At 47.2% G+C, this 16,229-nt stretch overlaps 1 protein-coding gene across 2 annotated transcripts; it reads right to left on the bottom strand.

The window, feature by feature from the left end:
* Window positions 1–512: 512 nt before the first annotated feature.
* On the bottom strand, window positions 513–11,995 carry GFI1B (growth factor independent 1B transcriptional repressor). Of its 2 annotated transcripts, XM_069031856.1 has the most exons (7): window positions 11,867–11,995; window positions 6,802–6,930; window positions 5,146–5,292; window positions 4,334–4,596; window positions 3,919–4,056; window positions 3,309–3,474; window positions 513–2,840 (listed from the first exon to the last, which is right to left on the bottom strand). In XM_069031856.1, the coding sequence occupies exons 2-7, from the start codon at window positions 6,914–6,916 to the stop codon at window positions 2,662–2,664; spliced, it is 1,008 nt and encodes a 335-aa protein (XP_068887957.1). In that variant the 5' UTR covers window positions 6,917–6,930; window positions 11,867–11,995; the 3' UTR covers window positions 513–2,661. The 2 variants fall into 2 exon arrangements, with proteins under 2 accessions (XP_068887957.1, XP_068887956.1); XM_069031855.1 differs by lacking the exon at window positions 11,867–11,995 and having other exon boundaries at window positions 6,802–6,949.
* Window positions 11,996–16,229: the final 4,234 nt, after the last annotated feature.

Here is a 16,229-nt window from a genome sequence, read left to right as displayed (position 1 = left end):
GCTGCTCTTCAGGATTATCTGGGCTCAGTAACCCGCCCTGGAGTCCTGGGGAAGTAGCAGACGACTGGAGTGATGTGTGCTGTGTCAGGAGGGAGAAGCAGGCTGTAGGAGCACACAGGAGAGAAGGTCCCAGCTGTCCATTGAAGGTTATAACTCCCCTGTACCTTGGAAACCAAGGATAGGAATGAAAATCTAATGGATACAGCAGCTCTTCTTCATGAGGCTCAGAAGAACCAGCTGTCTGGTTTGGTTTTATGAGTGGTCACAGGCACCCTTGCCAATTGATGTGTGCCAGCACTTGAGTCCACATGGCCAAAATTGGGGAGCTTACGTGAGTCGGACACACCTGCTGTCCCCAGGGAAGTCTGTGCTGGTGTGTCCATGTGGTTTGGAGCTGGGGGGTTTTGCTCCTGAGCAATCCAGATGCTGACATGCTCTTTGAATATTTCTGTTTGCAGATTAGTGGAGGACAAGGGGAGTAACAAACACGGTTTGCATTTTGGGCAATAGTTTTAATAAGCTGCAATGACTTTACCTTGAGCAAGGCTTGTGCATGTGTGGGTGTTCTCATGAATCTGTGGGGCTGGGGAACGGTTCCATCACAGGTTAGGCCCCTTCCCCAGAATGGCTCAGGGAAGAACAGCAGGGATTTAATGGGGGCTCTAGCACTGTCAGTTGGATACAGATTCTGTGTATCTGCTGTGGCCCTCCTGCTCTGCAGAGCTGGCTCTGGCTCTGTGGGGCTCTGCACCAGTCTGTCTCCAGGATGAATGTCTCTCTAATGGGAGCCCTTTTCTGCATGTGAATATCCATCTTTATTCCCACTCAAACCATCCTAGACTCTCCCTTCTCCTTTTTCACCCCATCCCCACTGCCTGTGTCCCCAGTCAGGTATGAGCTGTTCTTTAAATGGGTGTTGTGAACATGAAATACACTGTGTTAGCCCACTTACTAAGAAGGAACAGATTTATCAGATAAATCCCAGCAGGCCTGTACATGTCACTGTCTGGTATAGTGCAATAAAAAAATACATTAGAATAAGTATAAATACATATTTACAGTGTACAAGTAAAGCCAGGAGTACAGACTCTGGGTTTGAGCTTCCAGATACATATGAATGACTTACAGCTTAGGCACAGCATAGGAAGGGCAAGTACATTTTAGGTCTTAGGAGAATAACTTGCAATTTACACCAGTGGAACTGAGGGCAGTTCTCTCCTGGCCGTACATGAATTTTCCACGTGGACCGTTTTGTCTTTGCCCATGATGGCAGCTGTCCTTCATAAGCCTTTGGAGTGAAACAGCCACAGCCCATTCCCAGGGTAATTCCCACTGGTGCCATTGTCTGAGGCTGTGTGTTCAGGGATGCAGTTATGGTGTGAGCCATGGGCTGCTACAATGCCTCAATTAACTGAAAACACTTGTCTATGTTATAATAATGTTATAATAATGTTATAATAATACTTTGTCCTTCCTGTTAAGGACTCGGGGGACTCCACAAACCTGAGTGAATGGCCCACGTCATCAGGAGGGGTGGAAAAACAAGAGCCCAGTGCAGTGACTTGCCAAAGGTTATAAAGAGAGATTTTGGCAGAGCTTGGAGGGGAACTGGTTCTTTACTTGCTCCAGTGCTTTGCTTCAACCCCTAGACCTGGCAAAAGGAGGAAATACCACTGCTCTCTTTGTATAATATTTGTGAGGTGCTTGCATGCTCTGCCAACATGTACAGGCTCAGTCACTTCCTCCTTGAGGAGAGTGGCTGGCAAGCAGAACTCTGGCCCTTGACATCGATATCCAGGGCCACTCCTGCCCATGCAGTGACCCAGGATTGCTCAGGACAGCTCCAAGTCGGCATGTCCAGCACGCAGTGAAATATTGTGGGACATACCAGCCCCGATTCCAAGAGCTCTCCCCTGGTACCAAGAGATGGGGATTATTAGCTCCTGCCTGGTGCTGTGGCGTGGCTCTTCCTGGAGCCTGCTTGGGATCTCTGCAGCATGGTGTGTCTGAGGAATGTATTTAGAGACCCCTGTTATCAGCTAGGGATAGGAGCTGTTTCTTCAGTATTTTCCTCCCACTCCAAGCTAAAAATACAGCACAGTTAACTTGTCATTTGATCACAGTAAATGCTCTGCTGAAAGAAATTACTTTAGGTGTCTGTTGGCAGAATTTATGGCCTAGGCAAGTCTCTGCAGAAGGCCTGTCCAGGTTGAACACAGCTGACTGAATGCAATCTATTTGCATGCCCTGGGCTTATCTTCCCAACCATCGGAGCAGAATGTGGTTACAGCACCAGCTTGGCACAGATTGTTGCTGCCACCAGCCCAGGAGTCCCCTCCTCCCCGCTGGGCAGCCTGACAAACCGGATTCTGCTCCTGGTGTAAATCCAGAGTAATAGTGACCTTGGAGGAATTCTGCTGGATTTACACTTGAGCAGGTGATGTCAGATCTGGGCTGGTTCCTGCTGCAATCGAAAAGTGAAAGCTCCCACAGGTTTCTTTGGTGGTGGTGCCAAACACTAAAGCCAATGGCATGACTTGGCCGGTCTCCAGGGGAACATAGGACACCACAGGAGCTTAATGAGATGGATGGAGGTGCTGGGGACAGTCTTCTTCTCTGGAGCATGAAGCAGGAGCTCCAGCACAGACCTGGAGCCACCCCTCACTTGAGGCTGTGCTGGGTCTCTCGGTGCCTCCGGAGATCCACCTTGCGCTGGAAGCCCTTGGCACAGAGCTCGCAGCTGAAGGGTTTGAAGCCGGTGTGTTTGCGGCTGTGGGTGATCAGGTTGGAGCTCTGGCTGAAGGCTTTGCCACACACCTGGCATTTGTGGGGCTTCTCCCCTGCAGAGCACAGAAAATGGTTTAAAAAATGCTTTAACAAGTGAATGAAGGGAGGTAGAAATGCATTTTAGCAGAGTCAAACCTGACTGGCTGTGCTTGGGCATCAGGGTGCTGCCAGCCCAGCTCTCCTGGTGATGTGCCTGGATTGTGATCCAGCACCAGAGCCTGGGAAGAACCAGGGACAGTCCTTTCCAGCTGAGTGACCCATTCCCTGCATCCAGGGCTCAGTACAGCCACAACATGCACCAGAGGCTGGTCAATAACCACCTCCTTGTCAGGCAGATGTGCTTCTTCAGCCTCCTGCTGTCTCACCTCACATGGAATAATGACTTTCCAGTGCCTCTGGATACTTATCCCCAGTCCAATACCTCTATTTCTGGGGATACCTCTGTGTCTGGGGACTGTGTATGTGCATCAGCATGATGGGCTCGAATTTTCATTTTCCTCTTGGAATATTTTGTTTCTCACCTGTGTGGATGTACGTGTGCTTCTTCATGTCCGACTTCTGGTGGAAGCGCTTCCCGCAGTACTGGCAGGGATAGGGCCGTGTGTCCGAGTGGATCAGGAGGTGAGTGGAGAGGGTGGAGGAACGTTTGAATGTCTTCCCGCACATCTTGCACTCAAAGCTTCTTTCCTGTTGGGGAAGGAAAATCATGGGATGTCTGAGGCTGCAAGACATGTGACAGAGTTTGAAGAGGGATGAGAACTGTAGATTTGATAAGCAAATCTCCTTGGCTCGTGGACTGATAATGCTGGGTGCAGCACAAAGGGAATGCAGGGAGGGTTCATTATGGAAATGGATCACGTCTTGTGATCCAAACTCCTGCACCCTTTAGCAGGAGGTGAGGCACAGAGGAGTGAGTAGCAATGATCCTCCCTTCCCTTCCAAGCAATTCTCAAGGGCAGTCTGAGATTTGTGAGACCAAGAGCTATGACCTGTGGTTTTCAGAGCTCCTGTCCTTGCCACTGTGCTACAGGAAAGGCATCACGTTTGTAATCTAGGAAGTGTCACTTCCTCTGTAAGAGATTAAGCAAGAGCTGAGGTCCAGAGCTGGTTATCTGGAACCATGCCACCCACCTGGGAGTGAATGTTGGTGTGCTGCTCCAGGCTCACAGCGTGCCCAAAGGTTTTGCCACACACTTCACAAGCAAAGGGACGGATCCCGCTGTGAGACCTTCGGACATGGACCTCCAGTCCATGGGGAGTGGAGAACACCTGCAAAATGAAAGGCCAGTGATTTTTTTTTTTTGACATAAGGTGGCTGTGTTTCCATCTCTGTCTTCAATTCCTTCTCTTTATTTAATTCTCCCCTCTGTGAGAACTCACGTGAACTGCAGCATTCCCAGTGCCTTTGTACTTGTTCTGACTTGGGGCCCCCCTCTGAGCCACACACTTTGGTGTGACCCAGTGAAGAATGGGTTTCATGCTTCATGTGGGCAATGAAAACCCCTCCAGGCCCTCCCCATGCCAGAGGTTCTCATCCAACACACACCTTGTTGCACTTCATGCAGTGGAAGGTCTCCATGTCCGAGGAATAATGCAGGCTGTAATCCAGGGGGGGCTCAGTGCTTGGCAGGAGGTGGCTCCCATACAGGCTCACAGGGTGCTCCAGGAGGGCTGACTGCATGCTGGAAGACATCTGCTGGTAGCTGTATGGCACATGGAAAGCATCCCAGGAAAAGCCAGCTTTGTAGAAGGTTGGGGTGCTCGCTGTGTTAGTGCAGTCCTTGATCTGCAGCCCTGGCATGGCCATCTCTGAGTGTGCAAAGGAGAGGGACAAGTGAGTGTCACACCATTGCCTGAAGCTGGGCACCTGTAAAAAAGTTCCCCATCTTGTCTGACCTCAGGAGCTGCAGTTGGCAACTTCTCCTTGATTCAAATCCTGATTCCTCAGGTAAAGTTCCTATTACGATTTTGATTTCAATCTGAGGAAATTTTATGGCAAATAATGCCATGGAAATTTTATGGTTAAGGGAATATTAAGCCCCCTGCTAGCCCTCCTTGACAGGGTGTTGGAACAAGTATCCTGTGGGCACCTGCCTTGACCCACATAGCACAGAGCTGCATTAAGATGGGAAGGCTCGTTCATTGGGAATAACAGCATTATCCTTCATTCTTTCTGGTCTAGACCAGAACTGTAAAGGGAAATACAGAATGCTGCTAATTGAGCTCTGCCTGTGACAAGTTTGGCCATTGATGTCAAAATAAGAGCTGTCATTTACTGAAAATGTGGGCCCAGTTTTAGGAGCTCCATAATCAGCTCAGCCCTGACCTCCTTTGCAATTGGGATTTTGGGTAGCTGACCTTGAGCCGAAGGGCCTGGCAGCATCCTGCTCAGGTACTGGACAGGGACACTTTCTTCTTTCAGTTCAGGTGGGTCCTTCTCTTGTCTTGGAACCACACATTCCAGGTCCTGTTTCTTGATGTCCTCCGGTGTCCTGTCTCCTGTGGCTGTAACACAGCAGGGTCACAGTTATGTCACAATTATGTCATTCTTGCTGTTACAAGAAGAGTCTGTTTAGGTGAGTTTTGTACTCATGTGTGAACTCATGCCTGGACACAGCTCATGCTCAACTCCCTGAGGAAGTGCAGAGTGGTGCAATCAGCATTCAAAGTCTGCCCATTGCTGACAAAGGGAAATTCCAAGCAGGGTGAAATTAGGCAAGGTAGAGGGGGGCAGGATGAGATGATAGGATACTTGATACCTGATGTAGTTAGAGAAAATCAACCCTAGAATTACATCTGTAAGAATAATTTCCCTATTTTAAACCATTTCTGTTTGTGTGGGTAACTAACAATCACTAACTTATTAACCTCCCCACCCATCTCCTGAGAGAGCTGGGTATTGTTAACCTGGATTTACGGACAGCCAAGCAGGGAAGCAGAGAGGGGAGGCAAGCCCTCAGTGTGAGCCTCGTCTCCTCCTGCCCACACTCCCATTGATCTCTCCATGCTTGTCCCAGCTCTTAAAGACCCCAACCAACCCTTGTTAAACTTGGTAGTAAAAATCTGAAATGGACAGAGGTCTTACATGTGTCTCCTTTCTGCTGGAGATGGGACAGGTCTGCTGAAGGACAGTATTTATCTGTTGTCCAAACCTGCCACTGCACCAGAGAGACACAACAAATGTCCGAAGGATGATGGAAGGAATGGAAACTAAAATGTCCCCTCCTTTCTTTTTTATCAAAGTTATCTCAGGGCTAGACTCTAATTTGATAGCCAGGGCTAGAACAAAGGGTAAATTGATCCTAAATTTGAATAAAGAAAATTTGAATGGTGCCTGAAGGAAGAAGATAATTATCCTGGCCCTGCTACTGCTTGGATGGCTGTGGGAGAGCGGGAGCAGGAGCAGGGGGAGGACAGCAGGGAGAGGCAGAACTGTGTTGGGTGGTGTTAGCACAGCACACAGCAGCTGGCCCTTCACTGTGAGCCTGCAGGACTCCTCACCAGCAGTGTTGGGGTATCCCCAGTATTTTCTCACTCTGGCTGTAACCTTCCTTGCAAATCCTCAGGAAGAGGTGGTAACACCCTGAGGTAGAGAAGATGCAGTCCAGAGGGAATGTGGGCAGTGAACACAGGAAACTGGAGATGGACGTGGCAGAGTTGTGAGTTTGTAGAACACTGACAACCAAGCTCAAGCTCTTTTCCCAGCTATTAGTGGCCTGAAGTTGGCCATTTTTCCCAAATGTGACCAACTCCACACAGCATCTTATATCTCAAATCTCCCCAGCAACCAAGCAGGAAACAAAAGGAGGATCTAAATTTGGGTTCAGTGGGATGGTGTGGATTTGGTGTAGAGAAAGGACACACAGGAAGGGATCAGTTTGCCCTTAGACTGATGCTCCTGTATGGAAACCCCTGGATGCTCTTTAGCTCACTCATCCTGCTCCCTTAGCTGCCTACTCAGTTATGGATTTACCTTGGTGTGTTCCTGCAAGCCCAGTGGATGGATTGACTCACCAGGGAAGGGAGAGGTGACCGGACCCCACGTGAGTACTGGCAGGTCATCTTCCACATAGCGGTGCTGGTGATAGGTGTGAGCTTTTTTGCTCTTCACCAAAAAGGAACGTGGCATCTTCCATTCACTTTCTGGGATGAAACACAGACAAACAGCAGGTAAACCTCTGTGGCCTGGGGAGTAACTTCCCATTTGTTCAGATTAAGTGCACTCTGTAAAAATCACACTTCACAATCTACCCCAGGCTGAGGCAAAAGATTACAGTGACCTTTATGTTGTAGCTGGAGAAACAGGGACAGGCTTAACCTGAGAGCTGTCACAGACCAAAACTGCCTGTGCCAGACATGTTGGAAGCCAAGATCTGTCTCTCATAGTCCTGCAGGACAGGCTGCATCTCCGATCTTCTCCTCCCTGAGAGGACACAGTGGCAACCACGGGTTGGAGATCCCCATTGGAGAAAGTCTGAGTGTTTGTGCTGCACCTGGAAGGGCCCAGTCCCAAGCCATGTCCTGGGCTCTACTGTCAAATTATTATATAAATAATGATAGAAACAACATCAATAATAGGAGAGAGACAGAGGGAAATCCCTGCAGAATGATGTGTGGAGGGTTTCCCTCTTGCTTGAGCAGAGTTCTGGCTGACAAACAGCAGTGGAGCAGAGGCAGAGCAGGAAGGCTGGGTGAGAAGTCACCTTTTGGACCCAACTCAAATATTGCAGACCGTTGAAATGGCGGGTGAGGGACAAACATAAAATGCTGAAATTTAATCATACCAAATTCTCTTGCAATGCAAGTGTTATCTTTGCCACCCAGAACCCAGCCCGCCCTGTGCCCGCTCCCTGGGGCTGGTAACTGCTCTTGTGGAGGCAGGGTGGTAACAGGGACGATGGTGTGTGCAGTAATATCAGCTGGTGCCTTATTTGCATATGTATTTGCATTTTCCCTTGTAATTGTTTGGGATAGTGGCACTAAAAACAAATCTTGCTATATTTCATTTGAAAAGTCAGCACTAAGTCCTGGCTCTCTGTTGACTGGAAACGGTGTAATTAAGTTTTGTTCCTTTCTGAGAGCAGTTCAGTTGAACCTAGTTACTTACTAACTAAAGAAACCCCCCCAAAATCCATAAAGTTTGCTCCTGTTAAGCAGGAATGACATGAAATGTCTGTCCAAGGACAGAGCAGTCCTGGAATCCCAAACACACAGGGATGGAAAGGTCTGTTTCCCAGCGTTCAGAAGTGCCTGTACTACCCCTTCATGCAAAATATAATTACAGAGCACAGTGGGGTTTTGTTTAAAGGTTTGAGGGCCACATTTATAGCGGTGCCTAAAGCTGTGGGATTCCCACAGCCAGGTCTGCTGGGGACAGAGGGATTGCCAGGGTGCCCCCAGCCCAGCCACCTTTGGATATGCTGCTCTCTTTTTAAATCTGCTCCAAGATTCCCATTGTTCCACCTATCATTTCAGGGATAACTCTTGTTGGCTCTGACCGTTTTTTCTTCTGAAATGACTCACCTGTTTTTCCTCATCTTTTTCCAAGAAATTTATGTGTAGCTTGAGATGAATAATAGAAAGCTGAGGCCAAGAGTAGATTTTTAATTTAACTTTAGAAAAAGGACAGAAGAGTACTGAGGATGAACCATAAGTAAGCCCTTGAGGGAAGGGGCACTGAAGTACACGGCTGCTTTTTGCTCTCCTGGAACTCTCTAATGAGGTTCATTCAAAGTGTTGTGAAGAGTCTGTGCCCAGTGAAAAGCTGCAGGCACAGAAATAGCTCCAGCAAACACGGGAGTGCTCTGCAGTGGGTTATAACCCTTCAGCAGCTCTGCTCAACCCGTGTCCCTCCCATTCCAGCAGCACTGCTGAGCTCTTGGTCAGTCCCAGCTGAGGTACCTGTGCATGGACCCAACTCTGCCTTATAGACCTGCCCCAGGTTAAAGTGCTGCCTCAAACCTTTCAGACATGGAATTTCCACTCATGTCACAGGGATTTTCCCATGTGGTGGGGCAGGACTGTGTCCACAACGGGAGGTATTCATGCCAGGATTCTTCAGACATCAGATTTCTCTGCCTGAATTAACCAGTTCCTTTCCCTGGGCTTCCTCCACGGTGGAGGAAGAGGCTCTGGCAGTGGGTAACTGGCTGCAGGGTGAGAGCCTGCATCCAGCTGTGCCTGCTGGAACAGCCACTCTCCTTGCCCTCAGGCTAAAGAATCCTGGAGAATCCTGTGGCAGCAGCCGGGCAGCTCAGCCAGGTAAATCAGAGGACTGGAGAAGGGTGGTTTAAGCAATCCAGTTACATGGCAGTGCCCATATGCCAAGTACAGACAGCACTAAGTACAGCCCCTCTCTTCTGGTGGTGGTTGAAAGAAGATGTCCATGAATAAGAAGAATCTTTCTGGATGTGTTTGCCCCAGCCTCTGTAAAAGTCAAATTTGGTCCAGTATCCTAACTGCTGATAAGGGCCACGACTGAGCACAACGATCTTTAATGGACTGAACGTTGCAAAAGGAAGTCACCTTCCCCCACCCCATTTTACAGAAAAAAAAAAAAAAGGAACTGGGAGCCCAAAGCAGAGTTAATTAACAACTGCACTGGACTGGCTTTGTGATTCACACAACCAGGCTAGAGGAAAGCTACAAGCAGAGATTGTGGGAGGGAAAGTACTGTTTTTTCCTCGAAACTCCAGATTATCTGTAGCAAGTGATCAGCTGCTCCTAATGGCTCACTGTATTTCCCAGGAAAAGCAGTGCTATGGACAATGGACCCTGCTATGTTTTAGAGTTATTGAAGCTTCTGGCAGAATTTAGCTTCAACCTTTTGCTGAAAATTAAACTTTTCTTTTTCTGGAGTCTGTCCCTTTCAGCCCCTGTGGCAGCAGTTTCTACCTGGACTGGTAAGTGCACAAGAGAATTATTGCTTGGGCAGGAGTGCCAATCCAAAATGGAAGTGTTCTGGCATTTTTATTGATTCAATATAGGATATAAACCAGTAGGTGGCTAGAATTGACATTCTTATTTGCTTGCCATTCATGCAGCTTTATAATAATGTTATAATGTGCACTGAGGAAAAGACAGCAGGAGCCAAGGGGAAAAAAGCTGCTCCACTATTTTGGGTACCTCACCTAAGCACCTTAGAAGGGTTTCTTTCACCAGTTATAAATTCCCCAGCCAGATCTGAAAGCAGATCCAGAATTTGCATGTTCAAACTCCAAGTTCCTTCATCCTCAGCGATGCTTTTGGGTGATTTTGCAGAGTATCCCAGGTAAACCTCTAATGGGACACTGAAACACAGTGAATGGGTCCAGTTTTTTTCTTTAGGGGTGGTTTCTGACTCCAGGATCCTCATTTTACTGGATCCTGTGTTCCTCATGAAGCCCTAACTCTCACTTCACTGCACCCCAGCTCTCAGTACCCAAACCCACAGGACTGGTCCTTTGATGTAATTTAGAGGAAATTCATATTCTCAGTGAATTAGGTTATGAAGCCTTCGGTGGGGACAGTGCTTGCAGGATTGTGCCACACTGAACCCAATTTGCAGTGAAAGATCCATTCTGAAGCTGACTTGCATTTTTCTCTAAATTCAAGTAATTCTGTTTTCAGATTTACAAGGTTAATTGTAGAGACTGAACACTTTCTCTTGCTACACTCAGTGAAACTTTAACTGGCATTACATTGCTAGTACTCACCAGTAGTACATTACATCACATTTCAGATAAGTCGATGAGCATACAAAGGTTTAGGCTAAAAAAGTCTCTTTCCATTGCTTAACTTATATTTATGTATTAATATTGCTTTTTGGTGCCTTTTTTTTCCTCTTTTTTTTTTTTTTCTGGAAAAAGTGAAGCTTCCAAAAACACAGAAGAGCTTATCTTTCAAAAGACTGCATTTTTGAAGAGAAAAAAGCACAAAGTAGAACATGACGTGTCTGTGTTTTAAGAGTCCAAATAAAATAAAATAAAAGGTTTTATGGACTCCTGACTCTTCAAATATAAAGTCAAATTTGAAACAATTTCAGCTCCTTATAACAAAATTAATCATGTCTTCACTAGTCCACCCTTGCAAAATCAAATGCACTTAGGGAGAGTAATTTAAACACGACTTTTTTAGTGGAAAAACAAACAGGACATTTTTAATTCCTGTGGTAAGACTGGATAAATGGACATTATGGCAAGGGCAGCAAATTATGGTGGAAATTTTGCCCAAGAAGTTGAACAGAAATGCTGGCATAGCTGCAACACCCAGAAAAAAAAAGTATTTAGACTGTAATTGCAGCATTTGTTCTCTAGAAAGCTCACATAGCTCTTTGTGATGTTGGGAATGCCACTGGCTTTAGGAAACTTCGCCTTAGGCATCCATGGATGGAATTATGCAGTGCAATCTCCCAAATTCCCTATCTCCTTAATGTACAGATGCACTTTCAAAGTGAACTTGCAAATCATTTGCTTCCCTGCTTAATGTATTGAATCAATCTTGTGATATGAGAAGCGCCTATAAATAGCTAATTCCATATGCTAAAAACTGTTAGATTAATCACCCTATATTAAAAAAGGATGGAAAAATAACAAAAGATGGATTTGAAGCAAAAATCCTGAATGGGAGAGACCGAATTGTCATCTAGAAAAACTGGCACAGGTGATGGCAGCAGAGGTGTGCTGCTCTCTGAATGTAAAGGTTTGGCCCTATAAAAGAGCAATTAAAAGGAAAAACACAGTTTGCCCTCTCCTCAACAGCAAAATAAAAAACTCTACAGCTAGAAACTGCTCCTGCTGATGGAGCTGGCTGGGACAGGTACCTGAAACCATTGTCACATCTCTTCTATTTTTTTTTCTATTACCATTTTCACATGTGAAAGTGAAGTACATGTCGTAATTTTAAAAGGTTCAATTCAAATGAGTCAAGTGCATTATTACCATAAAGGAATCCTCAAGACAAGTGGCTTAGGCAGTGGAATACGTTACATATTTGCAAACACAAGCAAAGAAGAGGAAGGAGGAAAAAAGCTTAGAAAAACATATCAGAAAAATGAGAAAACCAATGCAATTAGAAGTGTTTAAAAGAATAAATCAATCACCTGTTTGAGGGACTTTGCTTTACTGGATTTGCCTTGAAATCTCCCCAGACAAGTGAAACGTCGTCTTCTCTCAGGACTCCTCTTCCACTTTCTCACTTGGTCGCAGTCGGCTGAAATAGATACTTCTCCTTTTTTCTCTCTGTTTTTTTCCCCTGTTCCCCTCCCTGATTTTTCAATCAGATTATTTGTGTCAAAATCTGGCGGTGAAGAAACAGCCAATAAGAGGCAGAGCCCAGAAAGTATTTGCTTATCAAAACTTCCCAGGACTTTGAAAACTTGAAGAGAATTCACGATGCCCAGCTCGAAGCTCTGGGGGCAGCACCCTTCACTTTTGGGGGCAGCTTTGCCTTCTGCAGGAATACTCCTCTGTCCTATTGACAAAGAACATGACACAAAAAATAATGTACTGAGCAGGCATTTGTTATTTTGCCTTTTCCTTAAAAAAAAAATAAAATAAAAAAAAGCCCTTAAGAAACCTGTATTTTTACACACATTCATCCCCGCATCATATCTCTCACAAACAGACACACCATCTGTCTCACACACACACACACTCACATACTTGGGGCTCATAAACAAAACCATTGAGCACATATGCACAGAATTATTTTATTCCAGAATGGATCTTTTATCTCTCCAATTTCCAAGGAAAAACGAATAAATAGTTGCACGGTATAACCGAAGAAGATGTGTGTTAATCACCCTTCATTTTCCCAGGCATATGTGTGTGCAATCCACACATATTTTAGGCGTTGCTCTATCTATATGCAGCTGTATATAGGGTATAAATATAGATTTAAGAAAGCTCATTAAGCAAGCTCATTAACAACAGCTTTGCAAAAAGCTCTTCAAGAGCAATAATAAGAATTTGCACTTCTATCGCTTGCTTTCAAAAAAGGTTTGAGAATGGGTTTGTGAATGTGAAATAATTGAGTGTCAAAGGAGTGGCACAGTGGAAGGAGGGAGGATGGAGCAGAGGCAGAGTGCCTGTCCCCAGGCTGTTCGGTAGCACAGGTGGGAACAGGAGCTGGAGAACAGTTTTTTATTTTAGAATCCTTGGGCATCACTCTTATTTGGAGACAAACAAGGAGAGCTGCTGTCCCCAAACACTTGGGAGAGAGAGAAGGGGAGTAAATTCCTCGATTCCACCTATTCTCTAGTTATCCCAACCCTCCTGCCCGTGCAGGCACAGTGGCATGAGTTGTGTGTGCCCTCGGATGTCCCCTCCTGTGCTCACAGCTCTCTCTGTGCACGGCTGGAACTGGGAGCGCAGAGATGCCTTGCAAGAAGTTTATCATTCCAGAGGCAAAGAAGTGTACAGCAGCTGTTGTGTGCTGAGTACGGGACTGCCACCAGCAGGAAAATGCCTCTGGACATGGAGTTTTCCTGCTCCCTGTGAGCTTCCAAACGCATTTCACTGCTTCCTACAGCTGCATTAACCTAGGGCTCCGTTGGGTCCCTTTTCCTGCTGCAGCTCAGCGTGGCCAACACCAGGAAGTGCCAACCTTTGTTCTGCCCTGGGACCAGCGAGAGGCTGGGGCTTCCCTGACGGAGCAGATGTGGTCCAGGGACACTTGGGGCTGGGAGCCGAGGGATTTTGCATCCGGCCATGGCAGGGCCTGCTGTCCCCAGCGCTCTGCGAGGCCTGGCACGGGTGCCAGCCGTGGCATTGCCCCATGGCACCGGCCGGGCTGTGCAATGGGGTTGATGCAACTCAGAGATAGGAGCGTGGATTTCACCCACATTGAGAAAGATTCAGATTTTGATCTTAACCCATCTGTCATTTACTGAGCATAATTAATTCTTGTTGTTTATAGAAGTGAACAATCCCTTTTCCTGCTCCCTCCTCCCCTCCTTATTTATCTAGCCAGGTTTTGCATGAAAGAAACGTTCCCAAGGCATTGTGCTTAGAAGCTGATTTGCATCCTCTTAAACACAGGCATTTGAGGGATTACATTTCCCGCTACAAAAACAAGCATTGTAACAGAAACCCAAAATGTACATTGTGGCTTCAGGGTTTCATATGAAGACAGTTACAGGAATTAAACAAAACAGGAAAATGACAAGCTGCTGAAAAGGACTGAGATGTTATTTTATGAAACATTGGAGCTGGCTTCTGCCAGCACCCCTGAGCACAGACTTCCCGTTGATACAAAGTGCAAATGGCTGCAGAATGTTGCTCTTAAACTCGAGACAGTCAAAGTAAGTCAACCACACACAAAAAAAAACCCTAGAAAAGGAGTTGCGTTGAAAACTTTAAGATCCCTTCCAGCCCAGGCCTTTCTAAGATCCTGTGTTCAGTAAAACCCGCCCAGACAGCGGATTTCAGAGGTGTTCCAAGGAGCACTGGGCACAGCCCTGTGCAAAAGGAGGATGACTCCATCTCCAGTGTCAGTAACAGCTGTATCAGCTCCAAGTAGCCACGAGCTCACAAGGCCCAGATGTAAGTGCAGACAAACCCATCCCTGAGCTAATGGCACAGACACTCTCATTTGGGACCTTTCTCACCACACTGGAATTCCTGAAGGGAGATGGGGACACTGCTGTGGTTTCTCCAGCTCTCACCCACCCCTTCTCCCTTTATTTTATTTCAGGGGTTCCTGTGGAGCAAACAGCTGCAGGATGGGAGTGCAGTCGGCTTGCCTTCTTGTGTTCTACTCTTCCCTGGATTTCTGTCTACGGCTTCTGTTCATCTCTCCACTGAAACCACCATCAAAAGGTGACTTACAGAAGCTGAATTATAAACCCAGAGAGCGGGAGGTGCGTTTGGGGCTGGAAGAACCTTTGAGCTGACCCCGTGTGGTCATTCTTATTTTATGTTCTTCCTGTTGATATCATTTTCCCTGTTCTGTCTAATTCAGGACCAGCAGAGAAGGGAGAGCCACAGAGAGCTTATCTGGGCTCCCAGAAGCTTGTCCTGGCCCTGACCCACACAGGCCATGGGGGATGCACAGTCCTGCTTGCACACAAGGGCAGTTTAATTTTGTGTGCTGCTGCAAGTGTTTACTACGTGTCATATGCTCCAGTACATCCTAAGTAGATAGATTTTTAAATGTACAGCTCAGTAATAATAAACAGGTTAATTACAACATAACACGTCCCTTCTAGCGCAGTCATTTTTCCTTTCAAATCCAGCAGCAAACCCCTGCTATAGCATCCATGTTTTCTTTGTCAATTTGACTGTTACAGTAATTAAGTCCCAGTAAAATAACACGACTAATTGCTTCCAGCTCTTTCCTGAAGCCCATCCTAATTTTCACCCTCTTCTGTGGCAGATTAAACAAATGTGTCTTCGGCACATCAAGGAAAAAAAAAATTACCATCACTCGGTCCAGACTGTAATAAATATTAATTGCCAGGCACAAGGCAGGACTAGATTAAAAATATGCTGGCTCCAAGCAACTCTTATCTCATCATGAGGCAGATGACCCATTGCAGGTGCAGTGGGAAGGAACTATCTCAGTCCTGCAAGGATCAGAGCCGGGAAACACAAAAACTGCTGCAGAAGCTAAAAATCAACTGATACGTCTCAGATGGGGCTCTAATCTGCTTTTCTGTCCTTACACCTAATTTCCAGCTTGCAAGTTTAATGCCTGTGATTCCTACTGGGATCTGGGGACAATTCAGACGGACTCCAGAGTCAGATCCAGCACCCTCGGTGCGTCCCTGCGGGGCTGCTCCTCCTTGGAGAAGGGAGAACACGGAGATCCCCCAGCCTGGGGACTGAAACGCTGAGTTGAAAACCTGTTGCACGTAGCACACAAACCCGAAGGCTGGAGATCCTTCCCCGTGGTAATTCCCTTTCTTCCTTCCTACCCTGCATTTTCCACAGGGAAAAATTAGCCTTCATCTGGAAGGATGGAATGCTTGTGTCATACGGTTGCCGCATTTTAGGGGAGAAAAAAAAGAAAACAAAAACGAAGACAGAACCCTTGCGCACGGCTTGGATGAGTAAGTCCTCGGGGACCCAAAAACGGGAGAAGGAAACGAGCTTTGCACGTCCATCCATTAAAATCAATGCGATCTGGGGCGCGTGCCCGGGGGGGTCCTGTCCGGGAGCCACAGAGCCGTGTCCCGACAGCATCACTCCGCACACAGCGGCACTTCCGAGCCCCCTTTTTTATTCCCTTCCAGCACATCCCCGCACTTTGCGCAGCACTCCCAGGCGGGACCCCGAAGAACCGGGGGCACCGGGGGCACCGGGAGCCTTTCCCCGGGCCGGGCCCGACCCCCGCCCGCGCCGTCCCCTCAGGGCCGGGCCTTGTTTACCGCCCGCGCGCGGCCCCGCCCCCCGCATCACGCGACCTCCGCCAGCCGCAGCGCTGCCCCCGCCGAGATCCCTCCGCCGCGGGACACCGCGGGG

Source organism: Aphelocoma coerulescens, chromosome 17, assembly GCF_041296385.1.
Source record: "Aphelocoma coerulescens isolate FSJ_1873_10779 chromosome 17, UR_Acoe_1.0, whole genome shotgun sequence".
Classification (NCBI taxonomy): Eukaryota; Metazoa; Chordata; class Aves; order Passeriformes; family Corvidae; genus Aphelocoma; species Aphelocoma coerulescens.
Note: the sequence above shows the minus strand (reverse complement) of the source record. Positions and strands in the feature narration are given on the sequence as shown.